The 17,242-nt window shown below is 37.8% G+C and overlaps 1 protein-coding gene across 1 annotated transcript in view; it reads right to left on the bottom strand.

The window, feature by feature from the left end:
* Positions 1–16,714, bottom strand: part of HEPH (hephaestin) — an 82,702-nt gene extending 65,988 nt beyond the window's left edge. Inside the window, exons 1-7 of the mRNA XM_043570332.1 lie at positions 16,535–16,714; positions 14,171–14,415; positions 9,947–10,159; positions 8,635–8,817; positions 7,281–7,535; positions 5,224–5,392; positions 3,871–4,007 (exon numbers count right to left, since the gene is read on the bottom strand). Coding sequence (XP_043426267.1) covers positions 3,871–4,007; positions 5,224–5,392; positions 7,281–7,535; positions 8,635–8,817; positions 9,947–10,159; positions 14,171–14,415; positions 16,535–16,710 — 1,378 coding nt within the window. The 5' untranslated portion in view covers positions 16,711–16,714. The remainder of the gene's footprint in view (positions 1–3,870; positions 4,008–5,223; positions 5,393–7,280; positions 7,536–8,634; positions 8,818–9,946; positions 10,160–14,170; positions 14,416–16,534) is intronic.
* Between the last annotated feature and the right edge of the window lie 528 nt (positions 16,715–17,242).

Genomic DNA, 17,242 nt, shown 5'->3' with positions numbered 1-17,242 from the left:
TTATTTTTTATGGCTGAATTATATATAAAGAAGATATATGTGTGTGTGTGTATATATATATATATATATATGTGTGTGTGTGTGTGTATATATATATACATATATATATATATGTATATAGATAGATGTATATCTATATCTATCTATCTATCTGTATATCTTCTTATATCAATGGACACTTGGGCTGCTTCCATAATCTGCTTATTGTAAGTAATGCTTCTATAAACATACAGATGGTTGTATCCCTTTGGTTTAGCATTGTATTTTGATTTAGTGTTTATATTTTGGGGGTAGATATGCAGTAGTGTGATTACTGGATTCTAGGGTAGTTCTATTTTTAACTTTTTATGGAACCTCCATACTGTTTTCCAAAGTGGGTGCACCACTTTGCATTCCCACCAACTGTGCAAAAGGGATCTCTTCTCTCCAAATTCTTGTCAACACTTGTTGTTTCTTGTGTTTTTGATTTTAGCTACTCTGACAGGTGTGAGGGGATACCTCATTGTAGTTTGGACTTGTATTTCCCTAATGATGAGTAATGTTGAGCATCTTATCATGTGTCTGTTGGGTATCTCAATGTCCTCATTGGAGAAATGTCTGTTCATTTATTCTGCCCATGGTTAATTGGATTATTTGTTTTTGAGTGTTGAGTTGTGTAACTTCTTTATATATTTTAGATACTAATTCCTTATTGGATAATAATTTGCAAATATTAGGTTGATAATTTGCAAATAGGGTAGGATGCCCTTTAGCTTTGTTGACTGTTTCCTTTACTGTGCAGAAGCTTTCTTATTTTTATGTTGTCCCAATAGTTTATTTAGCTTTATATCCCTTGCCTTAGTATACATATCTAGAAAAAGGTTGATACCGCCAATGTCAGAGACATTTATGCTTGTGCTCTCTTCTAGGATTTTTATGATTTCAGGTCTCACATTTAGGTCTTTAATCCATTTTGAATTTATTTTTGTGTATAGTGTAAGAAAGTGGTGCAGTTCCATTATTTTGCATGTAGCTGACCAGTTTTGCCAATATTTGTTGAAGAGACCTTTTCTGTGGGAACAGTCTTTTAAACATATAATGCTGAGAAAACTGGATTTCCACATGCAAAACAATAAAGTGGGACTTCTATTTAATACCTCATTACCATATATAAATATTAACTCAAAATATATTCAAGACGTAAATTTAAGATCTAAAACTATACAACTCTGGTAAGAAAACATATGGCGAAATCTTCCCAACATTTGCTTTGCTAATGATTTCTTAGATATGACACAAGAAGCATAGGTAATAAGAGAAAAAAATAAACATAATTAATTTCAGTATTTTTTAACTGTGCATCAAAATACACTATAAACAGAGTTAAAAACCACCCACAGAATGGGGAAAAAAATATTTGCAATTCCTAAGTCTGATAGGAGATTAATATCAATAATGCATATGGAACTCCTAAAAATCAACAACAAAAAATTAAAAAAACTCAACTAAAAATGGGCAAGTGACTTAAATAGACTTTTCTCCAGTGAATACACAAAGGACCCTGAAGCCAAGACTACCCTGTATGTCAACTAACTTGAATTTAAATTTAAAAATGTACAAATGACCAATAGGAACACGGAAGGATATTCAACATCACCAATTATTAGGGAAATGATAATCAAAAATACAATGGGATACCTCCTCATACCTCTTAGGATGGTTACTATCAAAACAAAAACAATACAGTACAAAACAAAACAAAAGAGAAAACAAGCATTGGCAAGGATGTGGAGAAATTGGAACCCTTGTGCACTGTTGGTGGAAATACAAAATGTTACAGCCACTATGGAAAAGAGTACAGTGGTTCCTTAGAAAATTTAAAAAAATAAATTTACCGTATTATACAGCATTTCCACTTCTGTGCACATAACAAAATGTATCCAAAGCATGTCTCAAAGAGATATTGTACACCCATATTCATAGTAGCATTATTCTCAATAGCCAAAATGTGGATGCAACCAAAGTGTCCACTGATAGATGAATGGATAAACAAAATATAATATACACATACAATGAAATATTATTAAACCACGAAAAAGAATGAAATCTTTTGATGTGCACTAACTTGGATGAAGCTAGAGAGTATAATGTGAAATTAGTCAGCCAGAGAACAATAAATACCATACAATATCCATCATATGTGGAATTTAAGAAACAAAACAAAGGAACAAAGGAAAAAAAAGAGAGAGATAGAGAAACCAAGAAATAGATTCTTAACTATAAAAAACAAACTATTTACCAGGGGCAGGGGACATGGGTGTATGGGGTAAATAGGTGGTGAGGATTAAGGTGTGCACTTGTCATGATGAGCACTGGGTGTTATGTTATATGCAGTTGAATCACTGTATCATACACCTGAAACAAATATAACACTGTATGTTAACTATAAGAGAATTAAAATTTTTAAATTTAATAAAAAATAAAGACATGAGAATGATAGATGACAAGAAAAAAAGGAAGGAAATTCTGCAATATGCTGCAATGTGATTGCTAAGTGAAATATGCTGGTCATGGACAGACAAATACTGCATGATTCCTCTTATATGAGGCACTTTGAGTAGTTAAAATCATAGAGACAGAAAGTACAACAGTTGTCAGGAACTAGGGAGAGGGAAGAATGGGAAGTTATTGTTTAATGGGTGTAAAGTTTCAGTTTCATAAGATGAAAAGATTTATGAAGATGGATAGTGGTGATGATTACACAACACTATGAAATGTATTTAATGCCGTTGAAGTGTACACTTAAAATGGTTAAGATGTTAAATTTTATGCTATATGTATGTTTTCCCAATAAAAATGTTGAACAAAGAAGACTGAAACTCATACTGGACACCAGCTAATGATAGCTTCTTAATACTCACGGTCCACCTTCTTTCCCAAAGTGGCTTTCTGCTCCTTGCATCTTCCTGTCCAGCAGATGTAATACCTGTTGTCTATGTTCATATTTCCTAGAATCAACTGACACACACTTAACCCCAGAACATGGCCAATTCCATTACTTTCATTACAAAAGTTTTCTTCTATCCAATCTATTTTACTTCCTGGCTCTACCAAGTGGCTAAACCACACCCAACTTTGCTATATCTGTGCTTTACAGAATATTATTCTTCTGGATGCGTTATCCAGGATCAGGCTTTAAACCTTGTACTATATCCCTCACCATAGCAAGCATGTCTGCATGTCATGCCAGTCTGTTCCTGGTCTCATATTGCCAGGAACCTGAACAGTCTTACTGCCTTGTATATCCCTTCAGAAATACACCTAGAGAAGAACTTCTAAAAGTGTAATCTGGGGACGCTTGGGTGGCTCAGTCAGTTAGGCATCCAACTTCAACTCAGGTCATGATCTTGCAGCTTGTGGGTTCAAGCCCCATGTTGGGTTCTGTGCTGACAGCTCGGAGTCTGGACCCTACTTCAGATTCTGTGTCTCCCTCTCTCTCTGCCCCCCCCCAAGAATAAACAAATGTTAAAAAAAATTAAAGTGTGATCTGTATAACAGTGTTACCAGAAGATGTTCACTAATAAAAAGTTCAGGAATTAAGTATGATGAATTCTATATATTCTTCACATTTTGAATATTTTTGATGAACAAAAATAAATACAAGTTTATGAGAAGTCCTGCAGAAAACACTATTTGACCACGTTTAACCTAGTGTTTTGCAAACACATTCAGACTTGTAGCCTTTTTTTCACCAGATATTCATCCCTCAGGACTCAGTTTGGGAGATGCTTGTTTCAAGTGTACCTCTGAGGTTCCCCAGGTTCCAGTGTCTAAGTCCTCACCAGTTCTCAGGTTCCAGTAAATGAATTTCATATGTTAAAAATTCCTCACCCAGGATTCCAAGATGCGTATTTTCCTCTATCTGCACCTTTTCCTGGAATGTCTCATCTTGGAAGGCTTCATATCGGACTTTCCAGTAAGTGCCCCCAATTCGACTGGAGCTCTTCTGGAAGAATTTATCTGAGCCACTGGATATAAAGAGGTAAATGTCATATGATTTAATTATATATCATATAGATCCCCATCTCATCCTTGGTCTCATTAAGTTATGGGTACTTATGTTTAGTAAGAACCTCAGGGATAACCCAGGTTAAATTCCACACAGTGAAATTATATCCTTTGATGACACCACTAATTAATGATATATAGCTTCTGCCTGCTTGAGTCTTTCAAAGGTCAGGGGACTTATTTTCAGAGAAAACAATCCTTCTTGTTATTGGAGTTTTAATGGTTGGGATTCTTTACAGTAGGCTGAAATCTTCCCTTAGCAAGTTCCAGACAATGGGAAAAGTTCTGCCCTCTTAAGTTACATAGCCTTATACATGTCCTAATTATCCTCATGTATTCAAGATCCTTTCTCACCTTAATAAAAAATATTCTTAACTTAAAAGTGAAAGCCAACAAACTTAGCAAGCACAGTTGGAGATTCTAGAAGCTATGCTGAGATCCAAGTTCCTACTTTTTTATGGTTTCTACAGATTCATTCCATTATTCCTCACTAGAAGAATAAACACGACAGGTGCCCTAGAATATTCCACCCAAAACTCTCCTAGTCATTTACTAAGTACCTCTTCTGTAAAAGATCTGGAATCACTGATAGCCCAGTGAGTCAGTATAAGTTAAGACCTAGCAACTGAATAGGGAACTAACCTTCTGCTCTATTTTCCCTACATGATTCATGGGTGAGGTAGGAGAATTTGGAGAAGTTCTTCCAAAAGGGTGAGAATGGAATGGCTACAATGTGGGTTTCTCCCACTCTTCCTACATTTCTCACAGTGCTTTTTACACTCCTTTTCAATTGCCTCCTTCAGGCTGTAGAAAAGAAAGGAAGGGACCATGAGGTAAACAATGAGTCAAATAAAGAAGAATTGGATAAATGCCATTTCAACTGTTCTGGTTTCTTTTGAGTTTTATTTTCTGAATGTGGCCTGGAATCATAACAGGAGCAATCCCAAACTCTACTTGGATCCTTTGCTGAGAATATGACATAACCCTACAAAAATCTTTGTAGCTTCCCAAGAGCAAACTCTCTAAGGGACCACAAGAATTTTGCTAACAGTTGTGTCATGTAATTCCAGCCAGACAATGATTGTAACGTCTATGTGAAGTGAAAGATTTCTGAGAGGGTGTAATAGGTGGTGGGCTGGTCCCAGGAGCTGGGGGAGGAAGCCCACTGCCTCTTACCTGCCTGGCTCCTTCAAATTCTTCCCAGTACTCCCATCATGTCCCATCGGGCCATAGTCCCATAGAATCTCACGGGCCTCAATGAAGTACTGCCGGACTTTGCCTGTGAGTTGGTTCATGGGAGGAGTCATGGAGCAAGACTTGACCTGGTAGAGTGCTTGCATGCCATCTGGAGGAAGGACATAATGGCTGGATCCATTCTACCCAACAGGTCATATACCCAGATGACCCACCTTCCTCCTTCTCCTGTTACCAACCCCCCTTCACTATGCCACTTTCTTTTACTCCTTAACAGCATGACTGGGAGAAAGGGAGCATTCCATGTGGGAATTCCATGTGGGAATTCAAGTACCTTCACTTGCTCACCACCACTTGTTTGTTTACTAGATCACATTCTTGCTTCTTCAAAAGGCTTACATTGTAGCAACATCACAGAGTTTGAAGTCAGAAATACCTGAGTTCAAATCTAATCCTTATCACTCGCTATATGACCTTAGGCCAGTCACTTCCTAGATCTGAGTTTTAACCCCTGTTTTGTAAATGAGGAGAATAGGGAAATCTACCACTGGGCTGGCAGGAGCATCACATTTTTTTAAAAAGAGGAGTAAGAAGAAAAAGGGAAGTAAGTTACATGTAAACTGGAAAGTTCCCAAAATAATGGAACTTCTTCTATACATAGAGATGAAGCTGCAGACTTGGGGATGTCAGGAAAATTCAAATTCTAAATAATCATAATAATAATGTTTATTTATTCTTGAGAGAGAGAGAGGGACAGACGGAACATGAGCAGGGGAGGGGCAGAGAGAGAGGGAGACACAGAATCTGAAGCAGACTCCAGGTTCTGAGCTGTCAGCACAGAGCCTGATGCGGGGCTCAAACTCACAAACCGTGAGGTCATGACCTGAGCTGAAGTCAGATGCGTAACCAACTGAGCCACCCAGGCACCCCAGGAAAATTTGAATTCTAAATAGTATCTCCAAATGTGCAAGAATTTACATTGAGGTATGCATAGTAATAACGGATAATAATACCTTATGTTACCTTTACATATGTTACCTCCTTCAATCCTCATATGATTATGAGGATTAAAAGTCTTGTGAAACAAACTTTTAATGTGCCCTTTTGCAGATGAAGAAAACTAAGGATCAGAGAGGTTAAGAAACTTGCCCAAGATTACACAGCTCGTCAATGGTGAAACTGAGATTTATAATCCTATCTTTTAACTGCAAATTGGAATGCTTATGTTCTTCTCTCAGAGAAGTTACCTGAGCTCAACCAAAGTTAATTAAACAACTGGTAGAACCAAGATTTGAATTCAGGCTTTTCTGGCTGGCTCATATTACCTTCCTGAGATCCACCTAATTTATCATATATCAAATAATGCTAGAAAGTGTGAGCTCAATATTATACTATATGTTACCTAACTAGAATTTAAATAAAAATTTGAAAGAAAAAAAAAAGAAAGAGCTAGCAATGATCTTAGTATGTAGACTAACAAATTTTATAGATGTGGAAAATGAGGTCTATATATGGGAAAACACTTTTCCAAAGTCATACAGTGAGTTTTTGACAGAGGTGAGACAATATCTCAAACCTTCTAATCACTCATCTAGTGCTCTTTTCATTGTCTCATATATTCTCCTTCTCCTTTGATGCTTCTCAATGCACTATGTCATTACTTCAACAATGTTCTCTCTGAAAACCAAATCTTCTACCCCTATAACTGTTGGTTCCCAACTAGAGCATCACTACTTGTTCACAGTACTCTATGATCTCCTGAAGAAGCCTTACTCTTCTTTACTCTCTCCTTCATTCCCTGTTCAATAAGCTGCAAATTGCTCCAGATCTTAATTCCTTCAAATTCCGAGCAAAGAGGACAGCAAGTTAACTGCTGAGCTAGGGAAAGTCCTGGCTAGGTCCCAGAATTCTAGTCTAGTATTTCATTCTTTATACCTAGCTGTCCCACCTGAAAGACCTATCTTATGGCTCCAGACACCTGATGACCATTAATGCCATCTCCCTTCTATACTTCAAGGGTCAGAGTTGCTTAATCTCACCTCGCAAGTGACTATTCACTTGACAGCTAATCAACCAGGTGCCAGGTTCCTGAGGCACCATCTCAGCAGTCACAAAGGTGGCTGGAAAGATGTGAGCCACATCAGTGCGGTGGCCCCGGATGGTTAGTATTTGTCCATGGAAGAAAGCTGTGTGGACATCTACTTCATTGCCCATGCCAAACAAGTGCCAGGCCACACGCTTCTGTGCACACATGCTTAGATCTGGTAAGTTACCAAAAACAAAGCCATTGATTGCTGCAAATAAAAATCCAAATAAAATATCAGAGTTAGGAAAATACAGCCTAATGGGAGAAGGTTTGCCATCTGACAATAATAATAGATAACATTTAAATAAATTTTTAAAAAGTAGACTATGTTGACCATATGCTTTATTTCATTTAAAACCTTACAAACACTCCTGGGAAATAAGCAGATATTGTTGCTCTCAAACAAACAACGAGAAAACCAAGGCTCAGAGAAATAAAGTTACTTCTCTGCCAAAGCCACAGAGCTATTAAGTGATAGAACCAAGATTCCAACCCAGAAATCTGAAGAAGTTTTCTAAAGAATGGGGTTTATTTTGCAAGCTAATCTTTCATTCCAGGCCAATTTCCTTCGGAAATTTCCACAGGACAATTTTCAAGTTAACTAATTACCATGGTTATCAAAAGCAATTGGTGTAACACTAAAGATAAATTTGAACTGTGCAAGCCATCCCTACATCTTCCATCTGAGTTTTCGCCTCCCCTTGGAATTGTCTGGCTTTGAGAAGAAGTAAATCCCTTTCTTAATTAAACAAAAATAAAATCAAATTGTTTCTATTACTAAAATAAGTTATCTGCTCATGACTCAGGGCTTTTGTGTCTTTAGTTTGTTTTGGATTAATTAAGATGATCAACTCCCTCATTGCCAACCATTTCCCCCCACAAAGTGGGTAATTCTTCTAACCTTTTTAGGACAAAGAAATGTTGACTAATTATATCAGTGGGCAACCCTCACCCTGAGTGACTGAGCATATAGTACTTGACTTTAGAATTGATAACCTAGGCCATTCCACATTAGAAGGCAGGGCATCTAATGGCAAGAGCACAGACTGTGCAGGAAGACAGATAAGGGTTAGAATTTTAGCTGTGCAGTTTATCTGTTAGCTGGATAACAGCTGACAGATCTGTTAGCTGTGATCCTGGATCCTCAGTTTCCTTATAGGTAAAACAGAGAAAAGATACCTACTATTTTAAGTTCTTGTGAAGTTAAAAAGAACCAAATATGTGAAAGTACCCACCAAATGCTAGGCCCAGTACAAACTCTCCATCAGTCTTCACTATCATGGTGTGGCCACCCTCTCCCAGCTCACCATGCATCCTATTGCTTTCCTGAAAGGCCTCATCTTCTTTGTCTACTGAGGCAGGGTCTGAGCAGTAAGTGACAATGTTCTCATCAATATGCCAGCTAAGGTTCTCATCTACCACACTGAAGAGCAGGAAGAAATAACTGTCCACATCCTTCCGCTGAGGAGGGGAATTCCCATCCAGGGTTCCTAGAGTGAGAAAGAAAGATGCCCTTGAAAACATCCCTTCCTTAGCAACAGTAACCTGCAAAGGGTACTCATAAGAAATAAATAGCAATACAGGGTGACTTAAGAGTCTGTTGTCAACAGGAAAACAGATAAGGCCTTTTGCTGATAATTTCTTTTATTTTCCTATTTTTAAATGTTTATTTATTTATTTTTAGACACAGAGAGATCAAGTGGGGGAGGGGCAGAGAGAAAGAGGGGGGGAGAGAAAGGATCCCAAGAAAGCTCTGTGCTATCAGCACAGAGCCCAACATGGGTCTCAAACTCACAAACCGTAAGATCATGACCTGAGCCAAAATCAAAAATCAGATGCTTAACTGACTGAGCCACCTGGCACCCCTTTTACTGCTAATTTCGATTTCCAAATTTCGATTACCCCAGTTAAACCCAATTCAGCTGAGCCTAGGACTTGAAGGTTAAGCATATAGGATTAATATCCCTCCCACCATCCCTACCTATGCCTTCAACCCAGGGCTTTAATCTGACCATACTTCTGCAACACCCAGGTCTTCTGGGCCTGGCAGTACTTAAACTTATCATATTTCCAACCAAGTTCCAGTTCTCCCCAAATCCTAATGGCTCCACTTTTGATATAAATCACACTTAAACTCTTAGTGCACACCTTACTTTTATGTTACTTGACTCTCATCATTACTAATTCAAGGTTTTAAAATGAAGAAAAAAAATAATAAAACATTATTTTTTAAATGTTTATTTTTTTTTAGAGAGGGAGAGCTGGGGAGGGGCAGAGAGAGGGAGACACAAAATCTGAAGCAGGCTTTAGGCTCCGAGCTGTCAGCACAGAGCCTGATGCAGCACTTGAACTCACAAACCACAAGATCATGACCTGAGCCAAAGTCAAACACTTAACCAAGTGAGCCACCCAAGTGCCCCAAAAGTTTTTTAAAAGGTAATGAAATAAAAAAAAATAGTAGAAAGGAAGTTTAGTGTGGTTTATTCCTAATAATAAATAAAGGTGCTGGATTAACACTCCTTGAGGTTCCTGTTTAATATGTAGGTGATCCAACACACATCACTGCTTCCTGGAAATATCCCACACCACATCTCAGTAGCTCACCCATGGGGTCTGTACCTCTTTTACAAGTGATAAGGGGTCCAATGAGACCAGTAGCAATGTCTCGTGGAGCATCTACATGAGAATGGTAGATCCAGGTGAGGCATGCTGGGTCAGCATCAGTGGGTGCGTGGCCTTCTGGAATGGTCCAGTTGTAAATGTGGCTGCCTCCCGGGGGAACAAAGTCATCAGCTTTTAGCTGACCAGAGGAGCCATCTGGGTATAGGGAGCCTAAAAAATGAAATTGCACATGCCCAATCTCAGGGTGAGTGAGAACGAACGTAACAGATATAGAAGCCAAGAGAGAGATGATATATGAGACAGTGGTCCTCACAACCTGAAGAGGGCACCTGTTCAGGTAATATCCAGCCAAAGAACCACAGACTTTATATCAACCTCCCAGCACCTAGAGAGGTGCCAGCCATTGGAGAAGGAGCTGTGGCCATGGAAAGTGCTGCACAGCCTGATCCAATAGTATCCTCGTGCAAAACCAATGGCATAGAAGCAAGAAAGAAGACAGAATTCCTGCCCTCACCGCCCTTTCTTCAGGCCCTCTTTGGAAAATAGACAATTACAGAATTTCAAACTAAAGCTAACTGAAGTTCCTCAAAATATTAAAAATAAAACTACCCTATGATTCAGTAATCACACTACTGGGGATCGACCCCAAAGAAGAAGAAGAAAAAGAGAAACTCTTTATCTTTCCTTCTATTCTAAATGACAGCCTTGCTGTATAAAGAATTTTTGGCTGCATATTTTTCTTGTTCAGCATGTGAAATATCTCCTGCCACTCCATTCTGGCTTGCCAAGTTTTAGTGGACAAGTCTGATGCTAACCATATATGTGTCTACCCTTGTAGGTTAAGGACATTTGTCCCTAGCTGCTTTCCAAGTTATTTCTTAGTTTTGTATTTTTCAGGTTTCACTCTGATATGTCAAGCTGATGACGTGTTTTTGCTGATTTTGAGGGGAGTTCTTTGTGTCTCTTGGACTTGAATGCCTTTTTTCGTTCCCAGATTAGGGAAGTTCTCAGCGATAATTTGTTTGAATAAAACTTCTGCCCCTTTTTTCCTGTTCATCTTCCTTTGGGACTCTTATGATACAGATATTGTTTCATTTAATGGAGTCACTAAGTTCCCTAAGTCTCCCCTCATGTTGTAATAGTTTACTTTACCTGTTATTTTCAACTTCATTATTTTCCACAATTTTATCTTCTGTATCACCTATTCTCTCCTCTGCTTCTTCAGTCCTCATTGTGACTAATCCAGTTGGTTTTGCATCTCAGTTATAGAATTTTTATTTCAGCCTCACTAGATTTTAGGTCTTTGATCTATTCAGTAAGGGTTTCTCTGGTGTCTTCTATGCCTTTTTCAAGCCGAGCTAGTAGTCTTATGACAGTTGTTCTAAACTCTTGTTCAGATGTATTGTTTATATCTTTTTTGAGCAACTCCCTGGCTATGATTTCTTCTTGACCTTTCTTTTGGGGAGAATTCCTCTTGTCATTTTGGCTAAGTTTCTGCCTTTTGCATGGTTTAAAAGCGTGTTATGTTTCCTGAAACTGAGAGTACTGCTATATTAAAAAGGGGTCACGTGGCACTTTAAGAAGTATTTCTGGTATATGCTGTGTGCACTCTGCTGTTGTGTTTTGTCTGCTCTTTCCCACTGGTCAGTCCTCTGTTGAGTTTCTCTTTGATTTTAATGGGAAGTGTTTGGACATTTAAGTAGGTGTGCTTTGATTTGATTGTTAAAATAAGCCTAGAGGAAAAAATCCTGATTCCCCAAAACAAGAGAAATGGAAAGGGAATTTAAAAAAAAAACAGCGAATTAAAAAAAAAAAACCTATACAGTCGATTCCAGAGAAAAATAAAGGAAAAAAATAGTAAAGTAAAAAGAAAAAGAAAATACAAAAAGAAGACTGATCACAAAAAAACAAAACAGAACAGAAATGGAAATGAAACAAACAAGAAACTATGAACCGATTCCAAAAAAAAAAAAAAAAAGAAAGAAAGAAAGAAAGAAAGAAAAAAAGAAGAAGAAGAAAGAAAAAAACAGGAAAAAAATAAGCCTGGACCTATTTCCACCAGAACTGCAGGTGTCATTTTGAAGCACTCAATTTTCAGTATATTTAGTGCATGTTGGGTGCTGCCTATGCTGGTCTTCTAGAGGAGAGACATTCTGTGCTGGCTTAAAGTCAGTCTTGTTCTAGTAAATATGCAGTTGCCAGGCACAGGGGGGTGGGTTTAGTGTAAACATTTCCTGCTTTCACTGGGGGCTGCTGTACTGCTCTGAAGTCCCATCCTGTTGGTGTTGGGTGGGGGGAATGGCACCACCCTAATCTCTTGTTCCCAGACAAGGGATCTTACACCCTGCACTGTTCAGGCAGCCATCACAGAATAACAATATCAGTCAACTTACCCTGCACCACAGCTCTCCTGTGTGCTTTCTTTGGCACATGGCTGGGATTCAAAACTTGAAGTCTTAAAGGACCCAGCACTGTGTGGACCCACCCCCTTCCTCTAGAGTAGAGCAAAAACACTAATTCAAAGGGATACATACACCCGTATGTTTATAGTAGCATTACTTACAATAGTCAAGACATGGAAGCAGCCCAGGTGTGCATCCATTGATGGATGGATAAAGAAGATATGATATCCATCTCTCTATCTATCTATCTATAATATAGATATCTATAGATAGAGTTATGAGTCTGTTTCTTGGTTTCTTCCCCCTCCCCGTTTTATTTCTGTTGCTTATATCTATAATATAGATAGATAGATAGATAGATAGATAGATATAGATATAGATATATAGATATAGATATAGATATATAGATATATATGCAATGGAGTATTATTCAGCCATAAAAAGAATGAAATCTTGCCATTTGCAATGATATGAATAGAACTATAGAGTATTATGCTAAGCAAAATCATTCAGTCAGAGAAAGACAAATGCCATGTGATTTCACTCATATGTGGAATTTAAGAAAGAAAACATATAAGCAAAATAAATAAAATGGGGAGGGGGGAAGAAACCAAGAAACAGACTCATAACTATAAAGAACAAATTGATGGTTATCAGAAGGAAGGTGGGTGGGGGGATGGCTTAAATAAGTGATGGGGATTAAGGAGGGCACTTGTGATGAGTACCAGATGATGTATGGAAGTGTTGAATCACTATATTGTACATCTGAATCTAATATAACATTGAATGTTAACTATATTAGAATTACTTTTTTAAATGAAGCCAACTTAATGATCAGTTGGTCCACTTACCCATTTTACAGAGGAGAAAACTGTGGAAAAATAACTTACCCAAGGTGATACAGGACGTTAGTGGCCCAGTCAAAACCTGATTCCCTTCTACTTCCCTCACTCACTGTTGTGTCATTATCATAGGCCATTGGATGGGGGTTACAGATTAGTAAACTGAACTTCCTCTTAAGAAGAAAACCGGACCTTTCAGAAGACTGTGACACTGTGCTGAGATGAACACTGGATGTTATATTTAAATGATGAATCACTGGGTTCTACTCCTGAAACCAATACTACACTCTATGTTAACTAACTTGAATTTAAATAAATAAATTAAAATTAAAAATAAATAAATAAATAAACCCATGGGCACAGTACCTGATGCTCACTAAGTTTTTCAAGGGTTTACGGAATTATTTAAGATTCAGAAGAAAGAATGTGTTGTTCAAAATGTTAAGGTAAAATAATGAAATTAGGATTATAAATGCTTACAAAATATAATATGTTAACTAGTCAAGTAAAACCCACCTCAACATATAAGTAAATTAAACATATGTAAATTATATTAAATGTGGTATATGGATGCAAAAAAAAAAGACTGTGACACTAGAATAACACTCCATTACATTTGAAGCACACTCTTCTCTTCCCAAAGTACAGTCAAATATTTTATGTATATTATGGAGGGCACTTGTTTTGATGAGCACTGGGTATTATATATAAGTGATGAATCACTAGATTCTACTCCTGAAATCAATATTATACCATATTTTAACTAACTATAATTTAAATAAAATTTTGAAAAAATCTTATTCAAGTAATTCTTTATGATAAAAGGTAGATTGAATCTCCATATTATCTACCCTGCCAATTCAGATCAATAAGGAGATTAAATATTATTTTCATTCCCAGCTCCTGTCTCTAAAATGACACTAAAAGAAATGCAGTCTTCGTTGTGGATAGGAGAAAGAAAGGGTGGTCTGATTTACCTTCTGAGTCCTTCTCATAGAAAACACCATGGGGGTGGATTGTGTAAGGACGAGTGGCAAAATTCTTCAGGTGGATAAGGATGACATCTCCCACCTCAGCCTGCAACACTGGCCCCAAGAAGCCCAGCCAAGTAGGCTGGGCTATTTCATCCACATAAGAGCTATCTCTGTATTCCTTGTAGATGGTCTTCTTGTAGCTGCTCCCTATCCGGTTCTTGTCAGATTTTAAGAAGCTGGAAGCTACTCTGGGAAGAAAGAAAATAACGATGCACAATTTTGCCACAGTCTTTAAACATCTGGAGACCTTTCTCCAGAGGGAGCTTACCAAAAAATGTCTATTTTTGTTTAAAAGAAAATGTGATTGTACTGATCAAAACACAGAAGCTTTAGGTTAGAATCTAACTGTTAGACAATTGGAAGCATTAAATTCAACTATATAAAATTGAAATTAGACCATATTAAATTGTTGATATTTGACCACTTTTAAACTACAAAAAAAAGGCAATTTCACACTTCAACCTAATATATAGTAATGAAGAGACAAGCAATTACAGACTCACTCTTTTTAGGTCATCAACTCCCAATCCATATGACCTGAACTTGAGTCATCTTGCTATATATGAGAGGTCTTCTAGCATAATGGTTAAGATCACAAGCTCTGGAGCCAGATGATTCCCATACTGCCCATATTGTCACTTACAAATTTGTGGAACTTTGAGAAAGTTACTTAGCTTTTTTTTAAAGTTTATTTGTATTTAGATTGAGAGAGAGATAGCAAGTGGGGGAGGGACAGAAAGAGAAGAAGACAGAATCCCAAGTAGGCTCCGCACTGTCAGCACAGAGTCCAATGTAGGGCTCAAACTCATGAACCGTGACATCATGACCTGAGACAAAGTCAAGAGTTGGGCGCTTAACCAACTGAGCCATCCAGGTGCCCCAAGTTATTTAACTTCTTTATGCATATTTTTCCCATCGTAAAATGGACATAATCATGGTACCCAACTTGAACAGTCAATACTGGTGACTAAAAAATTTTAAATACATAAAGAGCTTAAGACAGTGCCTGGAAAATAGTAACAGCTTAATAAATGTTAACTATTATTTCAAAGTATTAGGAATGGAAGATAATAAAGTTATCCCTCAAGGACACCTTTAATAAAAAGACTGTTACTCCAAAACTAGATGGATAGGAAGGTGGTTTTAAAAAAAAAGATAGCTGCTAGTCTTACTTTAGTTTTTCTTATAGAGTTCTAAGACATTACAATCAACTTTAGAAAACTCTGACACTTTGGGGAGACAAAGTGACTCAATATCACAAAAGAATATTTAATACATTTCTTTTTTTTCCCCAATAGATATTTGTGGAGAATCTTCAAGCCTCTAAGATTAAGAAAGGTTAATCTCAGGAAGCCTGGGTGGCTCAGTTGGTTGAGTGTCCGACTTCGGCTCAAGTCATGATCTCACAGTTTATGGGTTTGAACCCCGTATTGGACTCTGTGCTGACAGCTCAGAGCCTGGAACCTGCTTCTGATTCTGTGTTTCCCTCTCCCTCTGCCCTCTCCCACTCACACTTGGTCGCTGTCTCTCTCTTTCTCTCTCTCTCTCTCTTTCTCTCTATCACACACTCTCTCTCTGTCTCAAAAATAACCATTAAAAAAGAAAGGTTAATCTTATGGAAACTGTGAAAGGCAGAATTGTGACAAGAGTACCAATTTTGTATTCACTTTACACAGGCTTAAATTCCAGCTCTTCCATTTACTAGCTGTGGGACTTGGGCAGGTCACTTGATCTTCCTGAATCTCAGTTTTCTCATCTATAATATGAGGATATTCATACTCACGTCCTAGAGTTTTGTGAGAATTAGGTGAGACAAAGTATGTAAATTTCTAGTATGGTGACTGTCATAGAGAAAGTGTTACATGGTGATAGCCATTACTGTTAGTTACCTGATTCTGAGGATACCATAATTTTTCAAGTTTTCACATATCTGAAATCAATATAGTTCCACTGACCTATGGTAGCATGGTTCCATCACATACATCTTAGAAATACTGTATATTTTTCACATTTCTTTCTTCTTTGAAAGCATTGTAGATAACATTTTAGAATCAAGAGAATATGGAATTACCTTTAGGACCCTAAAAATGCTGGGACACCTCAGTGTGGAAAAGCAGACTCCATATAGGATGCTGGCACCTGAGTGAACTAACCATCTTACCAGGAAACGTGCCACTGGGTGTATGGCCATGGAGATCAGGAGCTGGCTAACCACACCCTGAAAAAAGGTCTTCAAAAGGCTACCTCCTGAGCTCAGTGGTGCCCCCCCCCCACTCCAGCTATAATTGCACAAATGATTAAACATACGTATCATTGTCCAGAGGCTGGTTCATGATGACATTCCTTCCCTTGGGAGCATAGTTCCACTGCACATCCAGGATGCCCAAGTAGTAGACTCGAGTGGCCCCATCAGTCAGTCGGGGCCACAAAGGTTGCAGAAACAACAGAGCCCAGAAGAGATGGCCTGGTTTCATGGCCCACATAACTCTGGGAAACAGGCAAATGAATAGCTGCTGGTATGAAAGAAAGAAAGAAGAAGAAAGAAAGAAGAAAGAAAGAAAGAAAGAAAGAAAACAAAAGGGCTTTGTGTGTGTCTGGAAAACTAAAAAGGCAAGAGCCAAACAAAGTGCCTGAGAAAGCAAAAACCAATTAGCCCAGAATCTCTCTCTCTCTTACCTGATCCCTTTCAGTTCAAGAAACATTCAATAATATCTGTATATTGGACTTTGGAGAGCAAAGTTAAAAGGTCACTTATAGTGATAATTATGTATCACTTCTTTCAGATTAGAAATCTGGATAGAGTTCCTTCAAAAGTATAAAAGTAAGAATGTACTCTGGCCCAAGAATCAGAAAACAGGCACTAGAAACCTGATTTGGACACTAACTCACTTATTACCTAAGTCAAGTCACCAATTCTTCCTCTGCTTCTTTTTTCATTGTTGTCACTTCCCATCCTCTTTGAATTGTGTTTAAAAACAAATGATAATTAAATGTCCATGAACACTAGAATGAATG

This window comes from Prionailurus bengalensis, chromosome X (assembly GCF_016509475.1).
Source record: "Prionailurus bengalensis isolate Pbe53 chromosome X, Fcat_Pben_1.1_paternal_pri, whole genome shotgun sequence".
Classification (NCBI taxonomy): Eukaryota; Metazoa; Chordata; class Mammalia; order Carnivora; family Felidae; genus Prionailurus; species Prionailurus bengalensis.
Note: the sequence above shows the minus strand (reverse complement) of the source record. Positions and strands in the feature narration are given on the sequence as shown.